Genomic DNA, 19,549 nt, shown 5'->3' on the forward strand with positions numbered 1-19,549 from the left:
CGGAGCAGCGTGTACCTTTGCAGTGTGGAGAATATCTAAATGTGCGGTGTGTGGCACCGCAAACATGTTTGCAGCACTGCATACTGCATGGCCTCTGTGCCCTTCTCTCTCTCTCAGCTTGGATGTACACGTGATGAGCGTGTCAGGTTTCTGCCAACAACTTTCCTTCGATTCTTTGGCTCTGGTGCGGTGGAGGGCTGAGGCCTGCCCAACTCCCTGTTTGTGCTTCTGGATGGTGGTCTCACTGCCCTCATCCACCCTGGCCCCGGGGCCTGCACTGACTGCTATCATCTTGCGGCGTGGGCCTGGCATGGGGTGCCACGAGCTCCGCTTTCTTTACGCCGAATGGGTCTGGTCTTCCTTGTGGCAGCCTTGCCACCACGACCCAGTTTTGCCCCAGCCGCTGTCTCCGGTGCGGGAGGGTTTCTCTCCTCGCTATTGAAACTTTTGGGCGATTACAGACACTACGGTGATTTGGCAGAATCCAGCACAGAGGAGGTGATGGGTTGGACTCGTTTTAGTGCGCGCGGTCCCTGCCACCCTCGTGCGCTCTTCTGCAAGATGCACCGTTATTTCCATTTGGTCATTTCGATGTCACGCATCGGTCCGGTGGAGCTGTCACAGCGCCCAGCCATCACGGCCCAGGCCCTCTCCCTCCCCCAGACCGGCGTGGCCGCCACGCCCCGGGCTTTGCCTCTGGGGCGGCTCGTGTCCGCGGCGCCAGGGTCCGCGCTACCTCCCGACTGCTTCGGGGCACAGTTCAAGGCGCTGGCTCCGACCGCGAGGCCTCGACGCAGCTGAGGGAGCCCCTGTCCTGGACGCCCCCGCGGGCCCCCAAGGCCGCCAGAGCGGTGGCCTGGGGCCGGGCCTTTGCCTCGTCTCCTTCAGGGCCTGCGCTGGCGGCAGGCTTGTGCAGACAGCCGTGGGGGCGCCGGGCCGGGCCGGGCCGGGCCGGGCCGGGCCGGGGGTCTGCGCGGGCGGGACAGCTGCCCCCGCGCCGGGCCCCAGTGCGGCCGCGGCCCCGCCCGGCGGGGCGGGGCGGGGCGGGACGGGGCGGGGCGGGCCCGCACCAGCTTCCACTTTCGTTTCCGCGAGGCCCGGCCCGGGGGCGGCGGCGGCGGCGGCGGCGGCGGGGGGATGCGGGCGCTGGAGGTGGGCGCGGTGCCGGCCGCGCTGGACGACGAGCTGCTCGTGCTCTACTTCGAGAGCCGGCGGCGCTCGGGCGGCGGCCCCGTGCTGGCCTGCCGCCGCCGCGGGCCCCGCGCCCGCCTCACCTTCGCCAGCGCCGACGGTCAGCGCGCCGTGCCCCGGGCGGGGGGGGTCCCGCGGGCGGGGGTGCCCCGGGCGGGGGGGGGTCCCGCGGGCGGGCGGGCGGGCGGGCGGCCGGGGGCGGCCTGCTGCATTGCCCCCTCTCTGCCCGCAGACGCGCAGCGGGTCCTGGCGCAGGCCCGGCACGTGCTGCAGGGCACGGAGCTGCAGGTGCGCCCCGCCGCGCCCCACGACCCGGCCCGCGTGCTGCTCCGCGGGCTGGACCCCCGCACGGCGCCCGAGCTGCTGGAGCTGTACGTGGAGCACGTGCTGGGCGGCGAGAGCCCGGCCTTCACCGTCCAGTGCAGCGCAGCTGGCGACCAGGCCTTGGTGCAGCTCTCGCAGCCGCTCAGCGACGCAGGTAGGCGCCAGCTGCCGGACAGAGGCGTTGGGAGCAGGGCTGGGGCCCAGAGGGTTTGGGAGCTTCATCCACGCAGCACAGTGCTGCTGGCAGAGCCCGGCATCCCCTCGAAGGCCGGCTGCGGGCTGCTCCGTGAGCCAGCGACTAGGGACCACGCGTCTCCCCGACGCAGGTTGGGGTCCCCGTGCACGGCCCGTGACGTTAGGGCCCATGTCTCTGGTGCGTCGGCCCTTCAGTGGAGGGACGATGAGGGGGGCGAGAGGCAGCGTGGCATCGGGGGTCAGAGACCAGAGCCGGGCGGGGAGCGCGGGCCGTGATCCCGCTGCCAGCGGGGCCCGTGAGCATCGCTTGGAGGTTAGCGGTGCTTGCCCCGCGGCCCCTCCTGCCCCGCAGTGCCGCATCCGGTTTGGGGCCGCGCACTTCAGGGAAGATGTGGGCAGGTTGGGAAGGGGCAGCCGTGCCGAGCAGCCCGGGAGCGGTGGAAGAGCAGGGATGATTTGGTCTGGGGATGGGGAGCTAGGACCAACTTCCTAGGGAAGTGGTGCTGGCTCCTACCCTGGGGGGCTTTAAGAGGAGGCTTGATGCCTCCCTGGCTGGACTCATTTGAGTCCAGGTTTTCTCCCGCCCAAGCTGGGGTCGGACTGAAGATCTACAAGGTCCCTTCGACCCCACTTCTATGACGCTGTGATGCTATGGGGAGACTGAGCGGGGATTGGATCACGGCGGGAGGGCGATTACAGGTGGGATGCAGACCGCTCCTGTCCGTGGCTGCAGGGGATGGCCGTGGCTGTGGCGGGATCTCCTTGGAGGTGTAACCCTGCCCGCAGGCCGCTGATGAGAGGCAGGGCCGGGTCCGCAGCTTTATTTGCTTGCGCCTTAAAATACGAGAACAAACATTTATCCCCAAGTCTGTCTGGGCGCCTGTGACTGCACCACGTAGACGGGGCGGGCAGTTATTTTGGCTGGGGGGGGCCGCGTAATGGGTTTTAGCAAGCTGCAAGGGCAGCCCTGCCCCCTGGCTGCCATCTCGGGACCGAAGTCCTGCCCTTAACCCCTGCCCTTTGCCCCTAGAAGTCCTGCCCCTTGCCTCCTGGAAGTACTGCTTTTGGGAGGTGGGGGTTGCCATCTTGGGACCAGAAATGAACCACGTCACACCCTGGAAGTCAAACAAACACCTGCTGTCACATTCTTTAATTTTATTACAAAAAATACTGGTGTCGTGATTTGTGTATGTAGCGGTGGCTGCATAACGGCGCAAAAATAGTCTTAGTCCTGTATGTGGGAGGTGTGGCTGTGTGTGGGGGGCCATGCGGTATGCATACGGGACGCAGGTGTGGGGACCCCCCCAGTGCACAGCCCCCAGCGCCGGCAGCCGTCGCGGGTGGTGGGTGCTCGTGGCCCGCACAGGCCCAGCTGCCCGGTGACGCGTGGCTCCAGCCAGTGCTGCACGTGGCGGGGAGCGGCGCAGCCAGGCCGCCCGCCTCTCACACGGGGCTCTCTGGCGCACGTGCAGCTCCTGGATTTGCGCCACCGGGGAAGCCCCGCGTGGTAGAGCCGGCTGCCTTCGCTGCTCCGTGCCCCGCCGGTCCCGGTGCTCTCCGGGAGGCAGGGGCCACGGCTCCCCTCCACTTCCGGCAGTCCTGGGACCTGGCCAGGCCCCGGGCACGGGCTCTGCGCTGCCACCAGCTCCCCCACACCGCTTCCCACCCGCTGCCCAGAGCGAGCGGGATGCCAGGGAAGCCAAGCAGGTCACACGTGGACTGAGCGAGCCGGCACTTTAACGCTAACACCAGGAAGGTCTTTCCCCCTGCGTGGCATTAAGGGGGGACTTGTGGCCCCAGAGGTGGTGGGAGCTGGAAGGCCCGTGTGCCACGAAGAACACGAGCTTCTGCCCATCTCCTGTGTCCCGCGGGGCAGGGAGCGGCGCTGGAGGGAGAGTGACCGGGTCCGAGCAGGGTTTCCCCCGTTCCTCCCCCTGCAGCCTCCGGCACCGGGGCCCAGGCAGGGCTGACATAGGGGCCGTGCCCCTCGCTCCTGCCCCAGAGCCACCCACGCCCCTTTCCTCCACGACGTGCCCAAGCCCCGGTGCATGTGGCTGTGCTCTCGGCTCCCACCACCTCTGGGGCCACGAGACCCTTTTCACGTCATGCTGGGGAAACGGAGCTGCCTTGTGTTAGAGTTAAACTGCTGGCCTGCTCGTTTCATTTAATGACCCCTAGTTCCTGTCTGGTGAGAGAGAATAAATAATCAATTCCTAGTGACTTTTCTGTCAGCATTTACTTCAAGGGCTGATCTCGGTGTGGCTCTGCCCGTGTTTTGCAGTGGGTATTTCCTGGGCTCAGGACTTTCCTGCTTGGAGGTGGGTGTGGAAAGCACACTGTCCAAACTCGCTGACAACACCCAGATGTGGGGCGAGGTGGGCACGCTGCGGGGAGGGACAGGATCCAGCTAGACCCGGACAGGTCACAGAGGTGGCAGATGGGGATAGGATGGAGTTCAACGCAGACGAGTGCAAGGTGCTGCATCTAGGGAGAAGGAACCAGCACCACATCTACGGGCTGGGGAGCTCCCTTGTCACCAACACAGAGGCGGAAACGGATCTGGGGGTCATCATTGACTCCAAGATGAACACGGGCCGGCAGTGTGGGGACGCGGTCAGGAAGGCCAACCGCACCTTGTCCTGCACCCACAGATGCATCTCGAGCAGGTCCAGGGGGGTGACCCTCCCCCTCTGTGCGGCACTGGTCAGGCCGCGGCTGGAGTCCTGCGTCCAGTTCTGGGCGCCGCACTGCAGGAGGGATGTGGACAGCATGGAGAGGGTCCAGAGAAGACCACTCGCATGGTCGGGGGCAGCAGGGCAGGCCCTACGAGGAGAGGCTGCAGGACCTGAACCTGTTCAGCCTCCACAAGAGAAGGCCGAGGGGCATCTAGTGGCCATCTACAAACTCACTGGGGGACCAGTGGGGATTGGGGGAGTCCCTGTTCCCCCAGGCACCACCTGGGATAACAAGGAATAACAACCACAAATTGATTGAGAGCAGGTTCAGGCCGGACGTCAGGGGACGTTGCGGTACGGCCGGGGCTGCCCAGCTCTGCGGTGGGCTCCCGAGGGAGGCAGTGGTCTCCCCTACCTTGGGGGTCTTCAGGAGGAGGTTGCGTAGCGATCTGGCTGGGGTGATGCGACGCCGGCCCCCGTTCCTGCCAGGGCAGGGGTTCGGACTTGATCTGCTCAGGTCTCTTCTGACCCTAGAAACTATGAAACTACGGGGCTGGGAGTGCATATTATTTTCCCTCCTGCTGCTACTGGTGTCGGTTGGGTTTTTTCCACCTTCCTCCACAGCGCCGGGTGCTGCAGCCCGGGCCAGGCCGGGGCTGGGGCTGGGCTGGGCCAATGCTCCTGCTGGGAGCAGGGTCCTGACTGCCGGGTCTTGCCCCTGTGCCCACACTGCGCTGGGCAGGGAGAGATTTCCCCCCTGCTCAGACCGGTCCGCACTGGGGGGTTTTGCTGTCGTCTGCAGTGGGGACGTGGCCTGGGCCTGGGCTCTCTGGAGCACCTCTTAGCACCCTTCTGTAGAAGCAGGGTGCCGACCGCTGCGGTCCCTCTGCTTTCCCCGTGTGATGTCAGTGTTGCTTCGTTTTGCGAAGAGGTTGGACAGGGATTAAATGGGCTGGTTCGGACGGGGCTGATCCTGCCTCTGGAGCTCCCCTCCAGCCCCACGGCTCTGCGATCCCAGGACCCAGGTCCTGTTGGCAGGAGCGGCCCGCGGCTGCCGGGGGCGAGGGGCTCCGTGTCCAGCCTGCGGGCCTCAGAGCCAGGTGCCCATTCGTGGGGGGCCGGGCCGTTTTCTGGGGGTCTCCCTCTTGCTTCTTTGAGGAGGGGGTGGCCTCCGCCCCTGCCGTAACACGTGGTGCTTTGCTCCGGCCCCGACAGAGTTCGTGCAGCTGGAGGAGCGCGTGCGGCGCCGGGGGCTGGAAGGGGCGGCCGTGGTGGTGGAGCAGGTGCCGCAGACCGACAGCGTGACCGTGCGGAGCCGCGGCGCCGCGCTCAGCCGGGACCTGCTGGAGCTGTACTTCGAGAACCGGCGCAGCGGCGGGGGCCGCGTGCAGGCCGTGCGGGTGCTGCCGGGCGGCACGGCCGCCATCGTCTCCTTCCAGGACCGCGATGGTGAGCGGGGCCGGGCGGGGACTCGGGGCCCTAGATGTGGGGGCAGCGCTGCGGGCCCCGGGGCTGGAGGAGGTGGGAATCGACGTGCCGGGGCCCCGGTGACGTCGGAGGTTTTCGGGTTGCCTCTCCGGTGTCACGGTGCTGCCGGCTGAGCCTGTGCCTGGTCTGGCCGTCTGGGGCGGGGGTGCTGGGTGGGTGCAGAGGGGCTTGCTGGACACGGCCGCTGCGTGTCCAGCCTGGTGTCTCCCTCGGCAGCTGTGGAGCGGGTGCTGCACAAGTCCCACCAGCTGCAGGAAGGCGAGCTGGACGTCTTCCCCTACTACGACTTCCTCGAGCCCTTGGCGGGGGACGCCGAGGCCCCCCCGGGGGAGGCGGCTGCAGCTGGGGAGATCCGCGTGAGCGTGGGGGACGCCGCCAGGCTGCAGCTGCTGGCAGCCAGCCCGGCCCTGCAGGAGCTGCGCGATGCCTTCCCGGGCCTGGGGCTGCGGCTGGAGGGGGCCGGGGCTTGGGTCTCGGGCGGGACCGCGGCGCAGCAGCAGCAGCTGCAGGACAGGCTCTTGCAGACCGTGCAGGGCCTGGCCCAGGAGCACCTGCCCCTGCCGCCCGAGACCCTGCGCTTCCTGCAGCGTGACGACGTCCAGGAGCAGCTGCGGCAGCGCCTGGAGAGCCGCCGGCTGCCCGCCTGCTACTCCGCGGCCGAGGGCGTGGTGGTGGTGACGGCGCCGAGCCCTGCCGTGGCCCAGGACGCTGCCCTGCTGCTGAGCAAGGCCCTGAGCCCCTTCTGCCTGCCGGTGTCGGAGCGGCACCTGACAGCCCTGAGCTCCCCGCGCTGGGACCGGCTGCGGGCCGCGCTGCCCTGCTGCGACGTGCAGCTGGCGCCCGGCGGCGAGCGCTTGCAGGTGCTGACGCTGCGCAGCCTGGAACAGGAGACCCGGGAGCGGCTGCTGGCCTTCCTGGAGGACGCCACGCCGGACGAGGCCCTGGTGCCCATGGAGCCGGGCGTGCTGCGCTTCCTGCAGCTGCACTACCAGGACCTGCTGGGCAGCATCGCCGAGGTCACGCTGCTGCCCCTGGACGACGCCGACGTCGCCGGCTTCCGGGTGAGGCTGGGCGCGCGTCTGCCCCTGCGGCCTCCCTGCCGCTCCGGCTGCTTGGGGTCTCAGCCCCCCGTACGGGCCCCGGGCAAGGCCACGCGTGTGGAGCCGTGCCCGGGCTGGGCGTCGCGCCGTGCTGCAGGTGGGGGGTCGGTTCCCTCCGCAACCACCCGGTGTCTGGAGCTGGCGCTGAGCCCCGGGGCTGCCCGAGGGGGAGTGAAGGGGTGCTTTGCTGCAACACCTCGCGCAGCGTGTGTGCAGGCTGACCGGCCCCTCCGGCCCCCAGGTGAGCGGGGAGGCGAGCGCGTGCCGTGCGGCCGTCGAGTTCCTGCAGAGCCTGCTGGGCACCGTGGGCTCCCAGACGGTGACGCTGCGCTACCCCGGCGTTGCCCGCTTCCTGCTGGACGAGCCTGGGCAGAGCCTCTTGCGGGAGCTGGAGAGCCGTTTCCAGTGCGTCTTCGGGCTGGAGCACGTCTGCTGGAGCCCCCCGGACTCGTCGGTACGGACCAGGGCGGTGGGGGGCCGGGTTCGAGCCCTGCTAGTGCGGGCTGGGGCATGGTGTGATGAGGGAGCAGGGTGGAGGGCAGGGGGCCGTGGTGAGACGGGTGGTGCCTGCGCAGGAGCCCCGGGGGTGGACTGGGGGCGGGGGGGCTGGGGGTGATGCCGGCCTCGGCGGAGGTGGCAACTGCTGACGTCCGTCTGTCCGTCCATCTATCTCAGCATGAACTTGAGCTGTCGGAGGAGCTGGTGCCCCTGAGCTGCCACCCAGACCCCCAGATGTCCATTGAGGAGCTGGAGCCGCCCGACGGAGCCACCAGTGACCAGCAAGGCTCCAGCATTGGTAGGGAAGGTGCTGCCGGGGCCCCAGGCCCTGCTCCCGCGCAGGCAGAGGGGACGTGGAGGGAGCGGGGGTCGGGGCCAGCCTGACGCGCTGTCGCACCACGCAGAGGAGATCAAGGGGCTGCTCGCAGCCCTGCAGCCTGGCGATGGAGCGGCCCACGCTGAGAGGGAGACCCGGTACTTGGCTGGCGGCAGCCCCGAGCCCTCGGCGGAGGGGGAGGAAGATCTGTACACGGCGCCAGAGCCCAGTGCCGCCGCGGGGCCGGAGCCAGAGCCGGAGCCGGAGCCAGAGCCACAGGGCCCGGCAGACAGGGGCGCGGAGCCGGGCAGCAGCGCGGACGAGGAGGCGCAGCTGCTGCTGGCCATCCAGCAGTCCATGGACAGCCAGCGCGAGGAGGAGGAGCAGCTGCAGCGCGCCACCGAGCTCTCCCTGCGCTCGTACTGCCGGGAGCCGGAGCCGGGCGCCGTGGGGCTGGCGGCCGCCCTGGAGGCGTCGCTGGAGGAGGCGCTGGAGGCGGCCGACGTGGCGCGGGTCACCGTGTACACGGCCTACGAGCAGGACGCGAGCGCGCTGCCCTCGCAGCTGGAGCAGGCGCTGGAGGCGCGGCTGCGGGAGGAGGTGGTGAGCAGCGAGCAGCTGCGGGCCCTGCCAGCGCCGTGCCGCGGGTACCTGGTGCAGTTGCAGCGCCGGCACGCTGTGCGCCTGTCCCTGACGGGCGCCACGGCCACGCTGCGTGGCTTTGCCGAGTACCCCGTGGCCGCCTCCCGTGACCTGGCCCGGCTGCTGCACCGGCTGCTGCCGGCTGAGCGCCCACGGGACGCAGCGGGCGCCCGCTGGCTGCGCTGGGACGCGCCGGACACCCCCGTGCCCTACGCGGCCGAGGCCAGCGCGCTGCTGGAGGAGGCCTGGCGTCGGCGGCAGCGGCAGCTGGACGTGCTCTTCGAGGGGAGGCCCTTCACCGTGGACTTCGAGCGCATGGAGGAGTACGACATCGGCAGCGCCCGCGCCCGGCCCGTCACCCGCGACCCGCCCCTGGGCGAGTGCCCCGGCAGCCCTGCAGGTGCGTGCACGCAGCCCGCGGGCGCAAGGGGCGTCCAGCAGGGTGCTGGACCGGGGGGTATTGGGCGCGGGGCACAGGGGCTGTCCGCTCCCGTCCCCCCAGTGCCGGTGGTGCCGGTGCAGGGGGGCACGACTGCCAGTGTCTGACGTGGGTCATGCACAGGGGCGGGCAACGCGCCCCTGAACGAGGAGGTGAGGCTGGCGCGCCTGGCCGAGGGCTCGGAGGAGTTTCGGGACACGGTGCGCAGCTTCTACGACACGCTGGACGACTTCCACAACAAGATCCGCGTAATTAAGGTGCGTGGGCGGGAGCGGCAACAGGGAGGCGTGGGGCCGTTGAACGGGCAGGGCAGGGTGGGGGCAGCTCGCCGAGCTCAAGGGAGCACGGTCTCTTGTGCCCGTGTGCCGTGGCGTGCCTGCCCCTCGGGCCTGGACCTGCCACCCCGGTGCAGATGTGACGGGTCGTGCTCCCCAGTGGCCAGGGCATTGGCGCCTTCCTGCACCCATTGCCCAAGAGGCTCCTTGGATGCCCAAGGGCTCCAGGTTGGGGACCAAGTGGGGGTCAGCGAGGCTGCCGGCCTGAGTGCCCTGCCCGTGTCGCCGCGCAGGTGGAGAAGCTGATCCATCCACTGCTGTACCAGCAATACCAGCTGAAGAAGGCGTGCATGGAGAAGGCCTGCCGCCACCGGCCCGTGGAGCGGCTGCTCTACCACGGCACCACCGAGGAGTCCAGTCACGAGATCTGCCAGCACGGCTTCAACCGCAGCTTCTGCGGCAAGAATGGTGCGTGGGCCGTGGCCGGGGGGTGCTGCGTGGCAGGGTAGGGGCAGGGCTGCGGGAGCAGACCCGATGCCTGCTGGCGTCGGGGCCCGGGGCGCTGGCCTCCGTGGAGGGACCCCCAAACGGGGCAGAACCAGGTGCGCCGCAGTGCTGACCCACCTGCCCCGTTGCAGCCACGCGGTTTGGGCAGGGCGTGTACTTCGCGGTGAAGGCCGTGCTGTCGGTGCACGAGATGTACTCCCCGCCCAGCGCTGACGGCAACAAGTACATCTTCGTGGTCAAGGCGCTGACGGGCGAGTTCACAGTGGGCACCCCGGACATGCGAGTGCCCCCGCTGCGGGAGGGCCCCGGGGTGCCGCGGCGCTACGACAGCGTGGTGGACAACTGCAACCAGCCTGCCCTCTTCGTCATCTTCAACGACACCCAGGCCTACCCCCAGTACCTCATCACCTGCCAGCGCTGCCGGGCCCCGGCGCCCGTCTGACCGTGGTGCCCTCGCCTTGGCCTGGGGCAGCGCCGGGCCCGCAGGACCTCACTGCCAGCCGTGCGCGCCGGGAGCTGCGTCCCCAGGGACGACGGGGGCTGCGCCAGGATGGTGCCTCTTGGCTGCCGCGTGCTTGCAGCCCCCGCCTTGCTCACCGCCGTGCCTGTTCGTGCCGGGCTCCCCGGCACCGCGCCCCAGCGCTGGGAGCAGCAAGGGACCGGGCATGGAGGTGTCCTGCCCTGCCCCGCCGGGCCCTGGAGCGATGCACCAGCACCTTGTTGGGGGGGTCGGGGAAGCTGACACTTCCAGACACTTGGAGAGCAAAGAAAACCAGATGTGAAATATAGCTTGACTGCACAAGTCCTGGCCCTGTGTGCTCTGATATGTGGGGGTGCTCGGGGTCCTGCGGCTGTGGGTGCTGGTACGGTTGGGGGGGTTTCTGCAGCTGTGGACTGGTGCAGGGGGTGTGGGTAGTGCTGGCTCGGCCTCATGGGGATAACAGCCTACTGCTGCGGCCGCCTGCTAGAGGAGCTGCCCCTGCTGCTCTGCAGGCCGGGGACCCGGGCACAGCCCTGACGCTGGGGGGGTCCAACTCCCTGGTGCTCTGGGCAGGGGGCAGGAATATACCCCAGGCCTGTGCCTGGGGGGATGCGACTGGGGACCGCAGAGATGGTAGCATCCGTCTGGCTCTGCCCCGGCCCCTCTGGATCTTTGAAAACTCCTGGCGCTCTGGTGTAGTGCCCGAAGACTGGGAGAAGGCCAATGTGGTGCCGATCTTCAAGAAAGGGAGGAGAGTGGATCCGGCTAATTACAGGCCCATTAGCCTGACTTCTATCCTGGGGAAGATCTTAGAAAAGTTTATTAAGGAGGCCATCCTTGAGGGACTGGCCCAGGCTAACATCCTAAGGGACAGCCAGCATGGGTTTGTTGCGGGTAGGTCTTGTTTGACCAATCTCATTTCCTTCTACGACCAGGTGACCTGTCACCTGGACGAGGGAGAAGAGATTGATGTCATATATCTTGACTTCAGAAAAGCTTTTGATCTGGTATCCCATGATCACCTCTTGGCCAAACTGCCCAGTTGTGGCCTTGGCTCCACCACGATCCGCTGGCTGGGAAATTGGCTCCGTGGTCGGACCCAGAGGGTTGTGATTGATGGCAGTCACTCATCGTGGTGCCCTGTGACCAGTGGGGTCCCTCAAGGCTCTGTCCTGGGACCCATCCTGTTCAACATCTTCATTAATGATGTGGACGTTGGAGTCAGGAGCGGACTGGCCAAGTTCGCCGATGACACCAAACTTTGGGGCAAAGCATCCATGCCAGAAGATAGGTGGGTGATCCAGGCTGACCTGGACAAGCTCAGCAAATGGGCGGACGAGAACCTCATGGTGTTTAACACCGAAAAATGCAAGGTTCTCCACCTTGGGAGGAAAAACCTGCAGCACCCTTATAGGCTCGGCAGTGCTACGTTGGTTAGCACTACAGAAGAAAGAGACTTGGGGGTCATCATTGACCACAAGATGAACATGAGCCTGCAATGCGATGCTGCGGCTAGTAAAGCGACCAAAACGCTGGCTTGCATCCATAGATGCTTCTCGAGCAAATCCCGGGACGTCATTCTCCCCTTGTACTCGGCCTTGGTGAGGCCGCAGCTGGAGTACTGCGTCCAGTTTTGGGCTCCACAATTCAAAAAGGATGTGGAGAAGCTTGAGAGAGTCCAGAGGAGAGCCACGCGCATGATCAGAGGTCAGGAAAGCAGATCTTACGATGACAGGCTGAGAGCCACGGGACTCTTTAGCCTGGAAAAGCGCAGGCTCAGGGGGGATCTGATGGCCACCTATAAGTTTATCAGGGGTGACCACCAGGATCTGGGGGAACTTCTGTGGGGCTGTGGAGTCGCAGCAGCTGCCTTGGGCTGCCAGGCATGACCCCTTGGCCCAGGCCCCCAGGGCTGAGGTCCCTCCCTGCTCTGGCGCTGCCCTCCGCCCCGTCCTGGCGTGTGCACGCTGTCTCCCCTGCTCTGCTCTGCTCTCCTGACGACACCTATGCATGCACACGTGTGAACATGCATGCGTGTTAGCAGCTGCTCTCGTTTCTGCTGGCAGCTGGGCGGGCTGCGTGGCGGGTGGTGGCGGGTTTTGGGCCTTGGCCCGTGGGTGCGTTGGGTGCCTGGAGCGCTGCGTGCGGACACGGCGCAGCCCCGCGCAGCTGCCCTGGGCGCACGGAGACTCTGGCCTGCGGGTCTGCAGCTCGTGCGCCTGCCCCGGGGAGCGGCCTTGCGGCAGAGCAGGAGCAAGGGGCTAGTGCCCCGTGGAGGCGGTGACTGCCCCTCTCCGGGGCACTGGCAGCCCCGTGTTGGTAGAAACACCCTGACACACTCGCGGGTGCTCAACCCCCGGCCTGTCGGTCAGGTCTGATCTGCGGAGCCAAGTCGTCCATCCCGGGGGGCTCCCCACAGCTCCAGAAACATGGAGTGAATGGGGTCAGCTGCTTCACCGCTCAAGTGTTGGGGCCTGCGGGGAGCACCATGCAGCAGTGTAATGAAGTGGGGCAGGAGATGAAAAAATAGGAGCTGCTGAATCGGCAGCAGCCCCGCTAGTGACGCTGCGCCCCATGCCCTGCTGTACCCCAGGCAACTTGCCCAGCCCAAGCCCGCATGGGGCCCAGACCTGGTGCGTGGCCCCTGGCGCGGACACCAGAAAGGTTGAGCAACTCTGGACTCATTGAATCATCAGCTTTCATGTGCAAGTGCTCAGCTTGCACTGTGGAAGGACGTGCAGAGACCGGGTTGTGCAAAGCAGAGGCTGTTTTTAATGCAAGGACAGAGAAGGGGGGAGGCAAGGGGAGGGGCCATGGTGAAGGGGCAAACAAAGCAATAAAACCCATGGGGACCGCAGTGAAATGCAAGTGAAGGAAGGACAGAGACAGTCCTTTCCGGGGGCGGGGATGCACGTGTGGGGATTGGGAGGGGACCCTGGGCTAAAAATGAGACCTCACCTGCCTCGTAGTCCAGGGAAACCACCCCCCGCCTGGGCCGCATGTGCACGGGGCGGGGGCCGCGGGGGCGGTGCAGGCCTTGTCTGCCCCGTCCGCAGACGCGCAGCCCAGTGTCCAGCCTCGGAGCCGGCGCGGCCTCCCCGTTCCTGCTCCCAGGCTCGCTGCGCACGCCCAGCGTCCCCTTGCCTCGTGGCCCACCTGCCCCTCCCGGCAATGCCGCCCGCCTGCGATGCTCCCAGCCCAGGGCCGCATCGGGGTAGCTGCCACCCTCGGGATCTCCGGGTGTCCCTGCACGCCTGGCCTCGTAATGAGAACGCGGGCACCGGGGAAAAGGGCAAGGGTCTCTATCCAAAAGCAAGGTGGGCACCAGCACTTGCCTCGGCTCTGGGAAAGCAGCCTCCGTGGTCACAGGGTCCTGCTGCCTGGGCACCGGGACGGCCTCCTCGATGGTGCACCTGGGATCGATAGCGCTTCAGGCAGATGAAGGCTTCGTCCTCCTCACAGACGAGCCTCCCGGTGCCTCTCGCCAGCCAGCAGCCCCTCGGGCTCCCTCCTGCTTCCATCTTCAGCTGCTTCCCCACCTCGACCAGGCTCCTCTGCGATGTGCTGGTCTCCCCGGGGGCCGTTTCCCTGCACTGGGGGCAGCAGCACTTTGGCCCGGACGCTGCCCAGCACTGCCCGATGCAGGCGCAGCAGAAGTTGTGCCCACGGCCAAGAGTCTCCAGGTCCCTAAAATAGTCCAGACACACGGAGCAAGTCACCTCGTCCTGGAGGCTTGCCGCCAGGTCTGACTCCTGTGCAGCCACGGCTCCTCCGCTCCCGGGGAACAGCGCCTAGGAGTTGCTTTCCCTGCCCTGAGTGCAGGGGTCTGCGCAGCCCAGGACAGGGCCGGGCTTTCCCACCCAGGGCCTGGGCATTGCCCCAGAGAGAGAGAGCCAGGGCGGGGGAAGGGTTAACACCAGCCGTCCCCCAACACGGTCTGTGCAGGGGCCCGGGCAGCGGGGGCTGCAGCCGGGGTGGGATCTGGCTGGCTCCTGCCTCAGTCTGTGAGAGTCAGGCGGAGGGGAAGGTGATCAGGAAGGGGCAGCAGGGATTCACCGGGGCAAGTCCTGCCTGACCAACCCGATCCCCTTCTATGACGAGGTGACTGGCTCTGTGGACGCGGGGAGACGGGTGGGTGCGGTGTACCTTGATTTCAGCAGGGCTTTTGATACCGTCTCCAACAATATTCTTGCAGGCAAGCTGAGGAAATCCAGGCTGGATGACTGGACTGTACGGTGGACAGAAACCTGGCTGGAGCATCGGGCTCAGAGCGCAGTAATCCACAGCTCGATATCTAGTTGGCAGCCGGTGTCATGTGCAGTGCCCTGGGGTTGGTCCTGGGGCTGGTTTTGTTCAATATCTTCATCAGTGACCTGGAAGATGGGCTGGATGCACCCTCAGCAAGTCTGCAGATGACACCAAGCTGGGAGGAGGAGTAGATATGCTGGAGGGTAGGACAGGGATTCAGAGTGACCGCGGCACATAGGAGGACTGGGCCAAAAGGAATCTCATGAGGTTCAACAAGGACAAGTGCAAAGTCCTGCACTGGGGAGGAGCGATCCCCTGCACCGGGGCAGGCGGGGGGATGGGCTGGGCAGCAGCTCTGCAGAAAAGGACTGGAGGGGACAGGGGACAAGAGGCTGAACAGGAGCCAGCAGCGTCCCCTTGGTGCCAAGCAGGCGACTGGCATCCTGGGCTGCATCGGGAGGAGCATTGCCTGCATATCAGGGACAGCAATTCTTCCCCTCTATTCAGCACCGGGGAGGCCACATCTGGAGTCCTGTGTCCAGTTTTGGGCCCTTCACTACAGAAAGGATGTGGACACTTTGGACAGAGTCCAGTGGAGGGGAACAGAAACAGTTGCAGGGCCGGGGGACAGGACTGGTGAGGAGAGGCTGAGGGAAATGGGCCGATTGAGTCTGGAGAAGAGAAGACTGAGGGGGATTGAATAGCAGCCGTCACCTCCCCGCAGGGGGGCTGCAAAGAGGATGGAGCTGGGCTGGTCTCAGTGGTGACAGAACAAGGAGCAATGGGCTCAAGCTGCAGCAAGGGAAGTTGAGGTTACATATCAGGACAAACTCTCACAAGGAGGGAGGTGAAGCACTGGGACAGGTACCCAGAGAAGTCAGAGTCTCCATCCGGGGAGGTTTTGAAGACCCAGGTAGATGAAGCCCCATGACTCCACCAAGGCCCAGGACCCCCTGCTAACCTCCTCCTGGCCCTGGCCCTGGCCAAGCTGGCGTGTACCTGGCCAGGAAGGAGGCTGTGGAATCTGTAACGTAGCATGAGTGGCCCCCGTATAAAGGGGGCTTCTCGCTTCTGTGGCCAGCCTGGCCCACGACTTCCCCTGATGTGTTAAAAGCCGTGTCCCGCGGGGCAGGGAGCGGGGAGAGGGGCGGTCGGAGCAGGGTTTCGCCTGTTCCTCCCCTGCAGCCTCCAGCACTGGGGCCCAGGCAGGGCGATGCGGGGGCCGTGCCCCTCGCTCCTGCCCCAGAGCCACCCACGCCCCTTTCCTCCACGACGTGCCCAAGCCCTAGTGCATGTGGCTGAGCTCTCGGCTCCCACCACCCCGGGGCCACGAGCCCCCATCGATGCTGCACTGTGGGGAAAAGACCTCCCTGGGGGGGCGCGGCCGGGCGAAGCCCCCGCCAGGGGGCGCCGCTGCTCCACGTGTGGGGTCTGCTCCGCCCCGCGGGAACTGGGCCTGCCCCCCTCCCGCTGCGGTGGGGGCATCGTGGGGGGCTGTGGGGGACCAGTGGGGGGCACGAGTGGGGCACGAATGGGGGGCTCCAGGGGGGTTGCAGGTTGGGAGTGAGGGGTGCTGGGGGGGTTGTGGGGTGGGAGTGGGGGGCACCAGTGGGGTGGGGGGCTGTGGGGTGGGAGCAGGGGGCACCAGTGGGGTGGGGGGGCTGTGGGGTGGGAGCGAGGGACACCAGTGGGGTGGGGGGCTGTGGAGTGGGAGTGGGGGGCACCAGTGGGGCGGGGGGCACCAGTGGGGTGGGGGGCTGTGGAGTGGGAGTGGGGGGCACCAGTGGGGTGGGGGGCTGTGGGGTGGGAGCAGGGGGCACCAGTGGGGTGGGGGGGCTGTGGGGTGGGAGCGAGGGACACCAGTGGGGTGGGGGGCTGTGGAGTGGGAGTGGGGGGCACCAGTGGGGCGGGGGGCTGTGGGGTGGGAGTGGGGGGCACCAGTGGAGCAGGGGGGCTGTGGGGTGGGAGTGGGGGGCACCAGTGGGGTGGGGGGCACCAGTGGGGCGGGGGGCTGTGGGGCGGGAGTGGGGGGCACCAGTGGGGCGGGGGGCTGTGGGGTGGGAGCGGGGGGCACCAGTGGAGCAGGGGGGCTGTGGGGCGGGAGCGGGGGGCACCAGTGGAGCAGGGGGGCTGTGGGGCGGGAGTGGGGGGCACCAGTGGGGCGGGGGGCTGTGGGGTGGGAGTGGGGGGCACCAGTGGGGCGGGGGGGCTGTGGGGTGGGGGGCACTGGTGGAGCAGGGGGGCTGTGGGGTGGGAGCAGGGGGCACCAGTGGGGTGGGGGGGCTGTGGGGTGGGAGCGAGGGACACCAGTGGGGTGGGGGGCTGTGGGGTGGGAGCGGGGGGCACCAGTGGGGCGGGGGGCTGTGGGGTGGGAGCGGGGGGCACCAGTGGGGCGGGGGGCTGTGGGGTGGGAGCGGGGGGCACCAGTGGAGCAGGGGGGCTGTGGGGCGGGAGCGGGGGGCACCAGTGGAGCAGGGGGGCTGTGGGGCGGGAGCGGGGGGCACCAGTGGAGCAGGGGGGCTGTGGGGTGGGAGCGGGGGGCACCAGTGGGGCGGGGGGCTGTGGGGTGGGAGTGGGGGGCACCAGTGGGGTGGGGGGCTGTGGGGTGGGAGCGGGGGGCACCAGTGGGGTGGGGGGGCTGTGGGGTGGGAGCGAGGGACACCAGTGGGGTGGGGGGGCTGTGGGGTGGGAGCGAGGGACACCAGTGGGGTGGGGGGCTGTGGAGTGGGAGTGGGGGGCACCAGTGGGGCGGGGGGCTGTGGGGTGGGAGTGGGGGGCACCAGTGGAGCAGGGGGGCTGTGGGGTGGGAGTGGGGGGCACCAGTGGGGTGGGGGGCACCAGTGGGGCGGGGGGCTGTGGGGCGGGAGCGGGGGGCACCAGTGGGGCGGGGGGCTGTGGGGCGGGAGCGGGGGGCACCAGTGGAGCAGGGGGGCTGTGGGGCGGGAGCGGGGGGCACCAGTGGAGCAGGGGGGCTGTGGGGCGGGAGCGGGGGGCACCAGTGGAGCAGGGGGGCTGTGGGGTGGGAGTGGGGGGCACCAGTGGGGCGGGGGGCTGTGGAGTGGGAGCGGGGGGCACCAGTGGGGTGGGGGGCTGTGGGGTGGGAGCGGGGGGCACCAGTGGGGTGGGGGGGCTGTGGGGTGGGAGCGAGGGACACCAGTGGGGTGGGGGGCTGTGGAGTGGGAGTGGGGGGCACCAGTGGGGCGGGGGGCTGTGGGGTGGGAGTGGGGGGCACCAGTGGAGCAGGGGGGCTGTGGGGTGGGAGTGGGGGGCACCAGTGGGGTGGGGGGCACCAGTGGGGCGGGGGGCTGTGGGGCGGGAGTGGGGGGCACCAGTGGGGCGGGGGGCTGTGGGGTGGGAGCGGGGGGCACCAGTGGAGCAGGGGGCTGTGGGGCGGGAGTGGGGGGCACCAGTGGGGCGGGGGGCTGTGGGGTGGGAGTGGGGGGCACCAGTGGGGCGGGGGGGCTGTGGGGTGGGGGGCACCGGTGGAGCAGGGGGGCTGTGGGGTGGGAGTGGGGGGCACCAGTGGGGCGGGGGGCTGTGGGGTGGGAGTGGGGGGCACCACGGGCTGGGGTCTGCCTGCCCCCCCACGTTCTCCAGCCCCCTGGTTGTTGCGCGGCCGGGACGGGGGGTCCGTTCTCTGCCCCTGTTCGGCGGGAGCCGGCCCCGGGGGGGCGGGGGCCGCCGTCATGTCGCGCGGGAGCGTTTCTGGAACATTCCTGCCGCCTGCCAGGCCCCGCTGGCAGCGTTAACCCTGCGCCTGCTGCAGCCCCCCCCCCCCGCACAGCTGGAGCATCTGGTGCGCAGCGGAGGTGCCCGGCCTGCCCCGAGCCCGCGTGCCCGTGGGTCTGGCCGGGCAGCGCGGCGGCCCGAGGGGGAGCGGGGCCCCTGCTGCGGCCGTGCCCTGGGGCGGAGCCGGCGGCTGTGACGCGGCGAGGGTCGACATGCCCACGCATGTCCGGGGAGCACGACGGGCAGCCGTGCCGGGCCTGGCGCGGGGTGCGGGGCCGGGAGGCTGTCGGCGACCCCGTGGCAGGGAAGGACGGGGCTCAGCACCGGCTGGCCCAGGCCCCGTCGCCTCCTCGGCGCAAAGGAAAGCGTGTCCCTGCCACGCGTGGCCCCCAGCACCCAGCCACGCTGCCACCGAGCCCACGCCTGTGGCTGGGAGCCCTGCCGGGGCCGTGCCACGCACGCGCCGGCCGGCACGCTCACAGCCTGGCACTCGCACCGGCAGTGGCGTGCAAGGCTCGGGGTGGCACGGCAGCCGGGGGCACGTCCCTGGCAAGGTCCAGGCCTGGGAGCAGCGCTGCTGGCTGGCGCCGGACCGCAGTGCCCGGGCTGCGCGGCCCCTGCCTGCGCGGCGCCCTGCCCGGCGAGGGTTAAGGGCCCAGGCGGGGCCCGGGGCGCGGGGAGCGGGGCTGGCGCGGCTCCGGGGGCGGTCGCTGGCCCCGGGCTCGGCCGCGCCGCAGTGAGTCAGAGGCAGGGGCCCCGCCCGGCACATCTGGAGCTCGTCTGTGCCGCGCCGCGTGTGGGCCGCGGGGCTAGCGGGCCATGTCGCCGCCGGGCCAGTGGGCACCGAGCGAGCCGGCGTGGCTGCGCGTGGCCTGGGTGGCGGGGCTGGCGCTGGGCTCTGTGGCCGTCTGGGTCCTCTTCCTGCTCGGCTCGCTGCGGGGCCGCCCGCCCCCTCAGGCCCCGGCCCCGCTGCCTGCAGGTAGGTGTCCGGGGCCTGTGCCCCATGTGCGGGGGCCGTGTCCGGCGGCGGGGCTCTGGGGCACCCGTGGGTCCTGCTCTGCCTGCCCCATCCAGCCCTGCCTGAGCTCAGCAGCGCCGGGATCGGGCCCGGCGGGGGGGCTGTGGCCTGGGCCAGGGCACCCGTGCGTGGAGCAGCCCACGGCCCCAGGCTGGGAGGCGCTCCCCCTTACCCTGCCCCCTAGCCCCCCGGCGCAGCCCATCACCCCGTGGCCCCTGGCCCGCTGCAGCCACCCCCCCCCCCCGCCCCGAGCCCAGCACACAGCCGCGTCCGGCCCGTGTCCCCCCAGGCCACGGCTCTGCATTCCCCATTGACACCTCCCCGGCGTGGCGGCAGCGGGTATGGGCGCAGGGGCCAGGCTGGGTCTCTGCCCGCTGCAGCTGGAGGCGTTGCCCCGCGGGTTGCATGCTCAGCCCCCCCACC

The 19,549-nt window shown here is 69.0% G+C and overlaps 1 protein-coding gene across 1 annotated transcript; it reads left to right on the forward strand.

Moving 5' to 3' along the window:
- The first annotated feature begins 1,067 nt into the window (after positions 1–1,067).
- On the forward strand, positions 1,068–10,454 carry PARP10 (poly(ADP-ribose) polymerase family member 10). Its single transcript, XM_090040953.1, has 10 exons — positions 1,068–1,291; positions 1,424–1,669; positions 5,601–5,834; positions 6,090–6,934; positions 7,215–7,427; positions 7,649–7,769; positions 7,876–8,829; positions 8,992–9,125; positions 9,437–9,611; positions 9,782–10,454. The coding sequence occupies exons 1-10, from the start codon at positions 1,138–1,140 to the stop codon at positions 10,090–10,092; spliced, it is 3,387 nt and encodes a 1,128-aa protein (XP_089897079.1). The 5' UTR covers positions 1,068–1,137; the 3' UTR covers positions 10,093–10,454.
- The last annotated feature ends 9,095 nt before the right edge of the window (positions 10,455–19,549 follow it).

This window comes from Crocodylus siamensis, chromosome 3 (assembly GCF_052110815.1).
Source record: "Crocodylus siamensis isolate JL-2025a chromosome 3, ASM5211081v1, whole genome shotgun sequence".
Taxonomy (NCBI): Eukaryota; Metazoa; Chordata; order Crocodylia; family Crocodylidae; genus Crocodylus; species Crocodylus siamensis.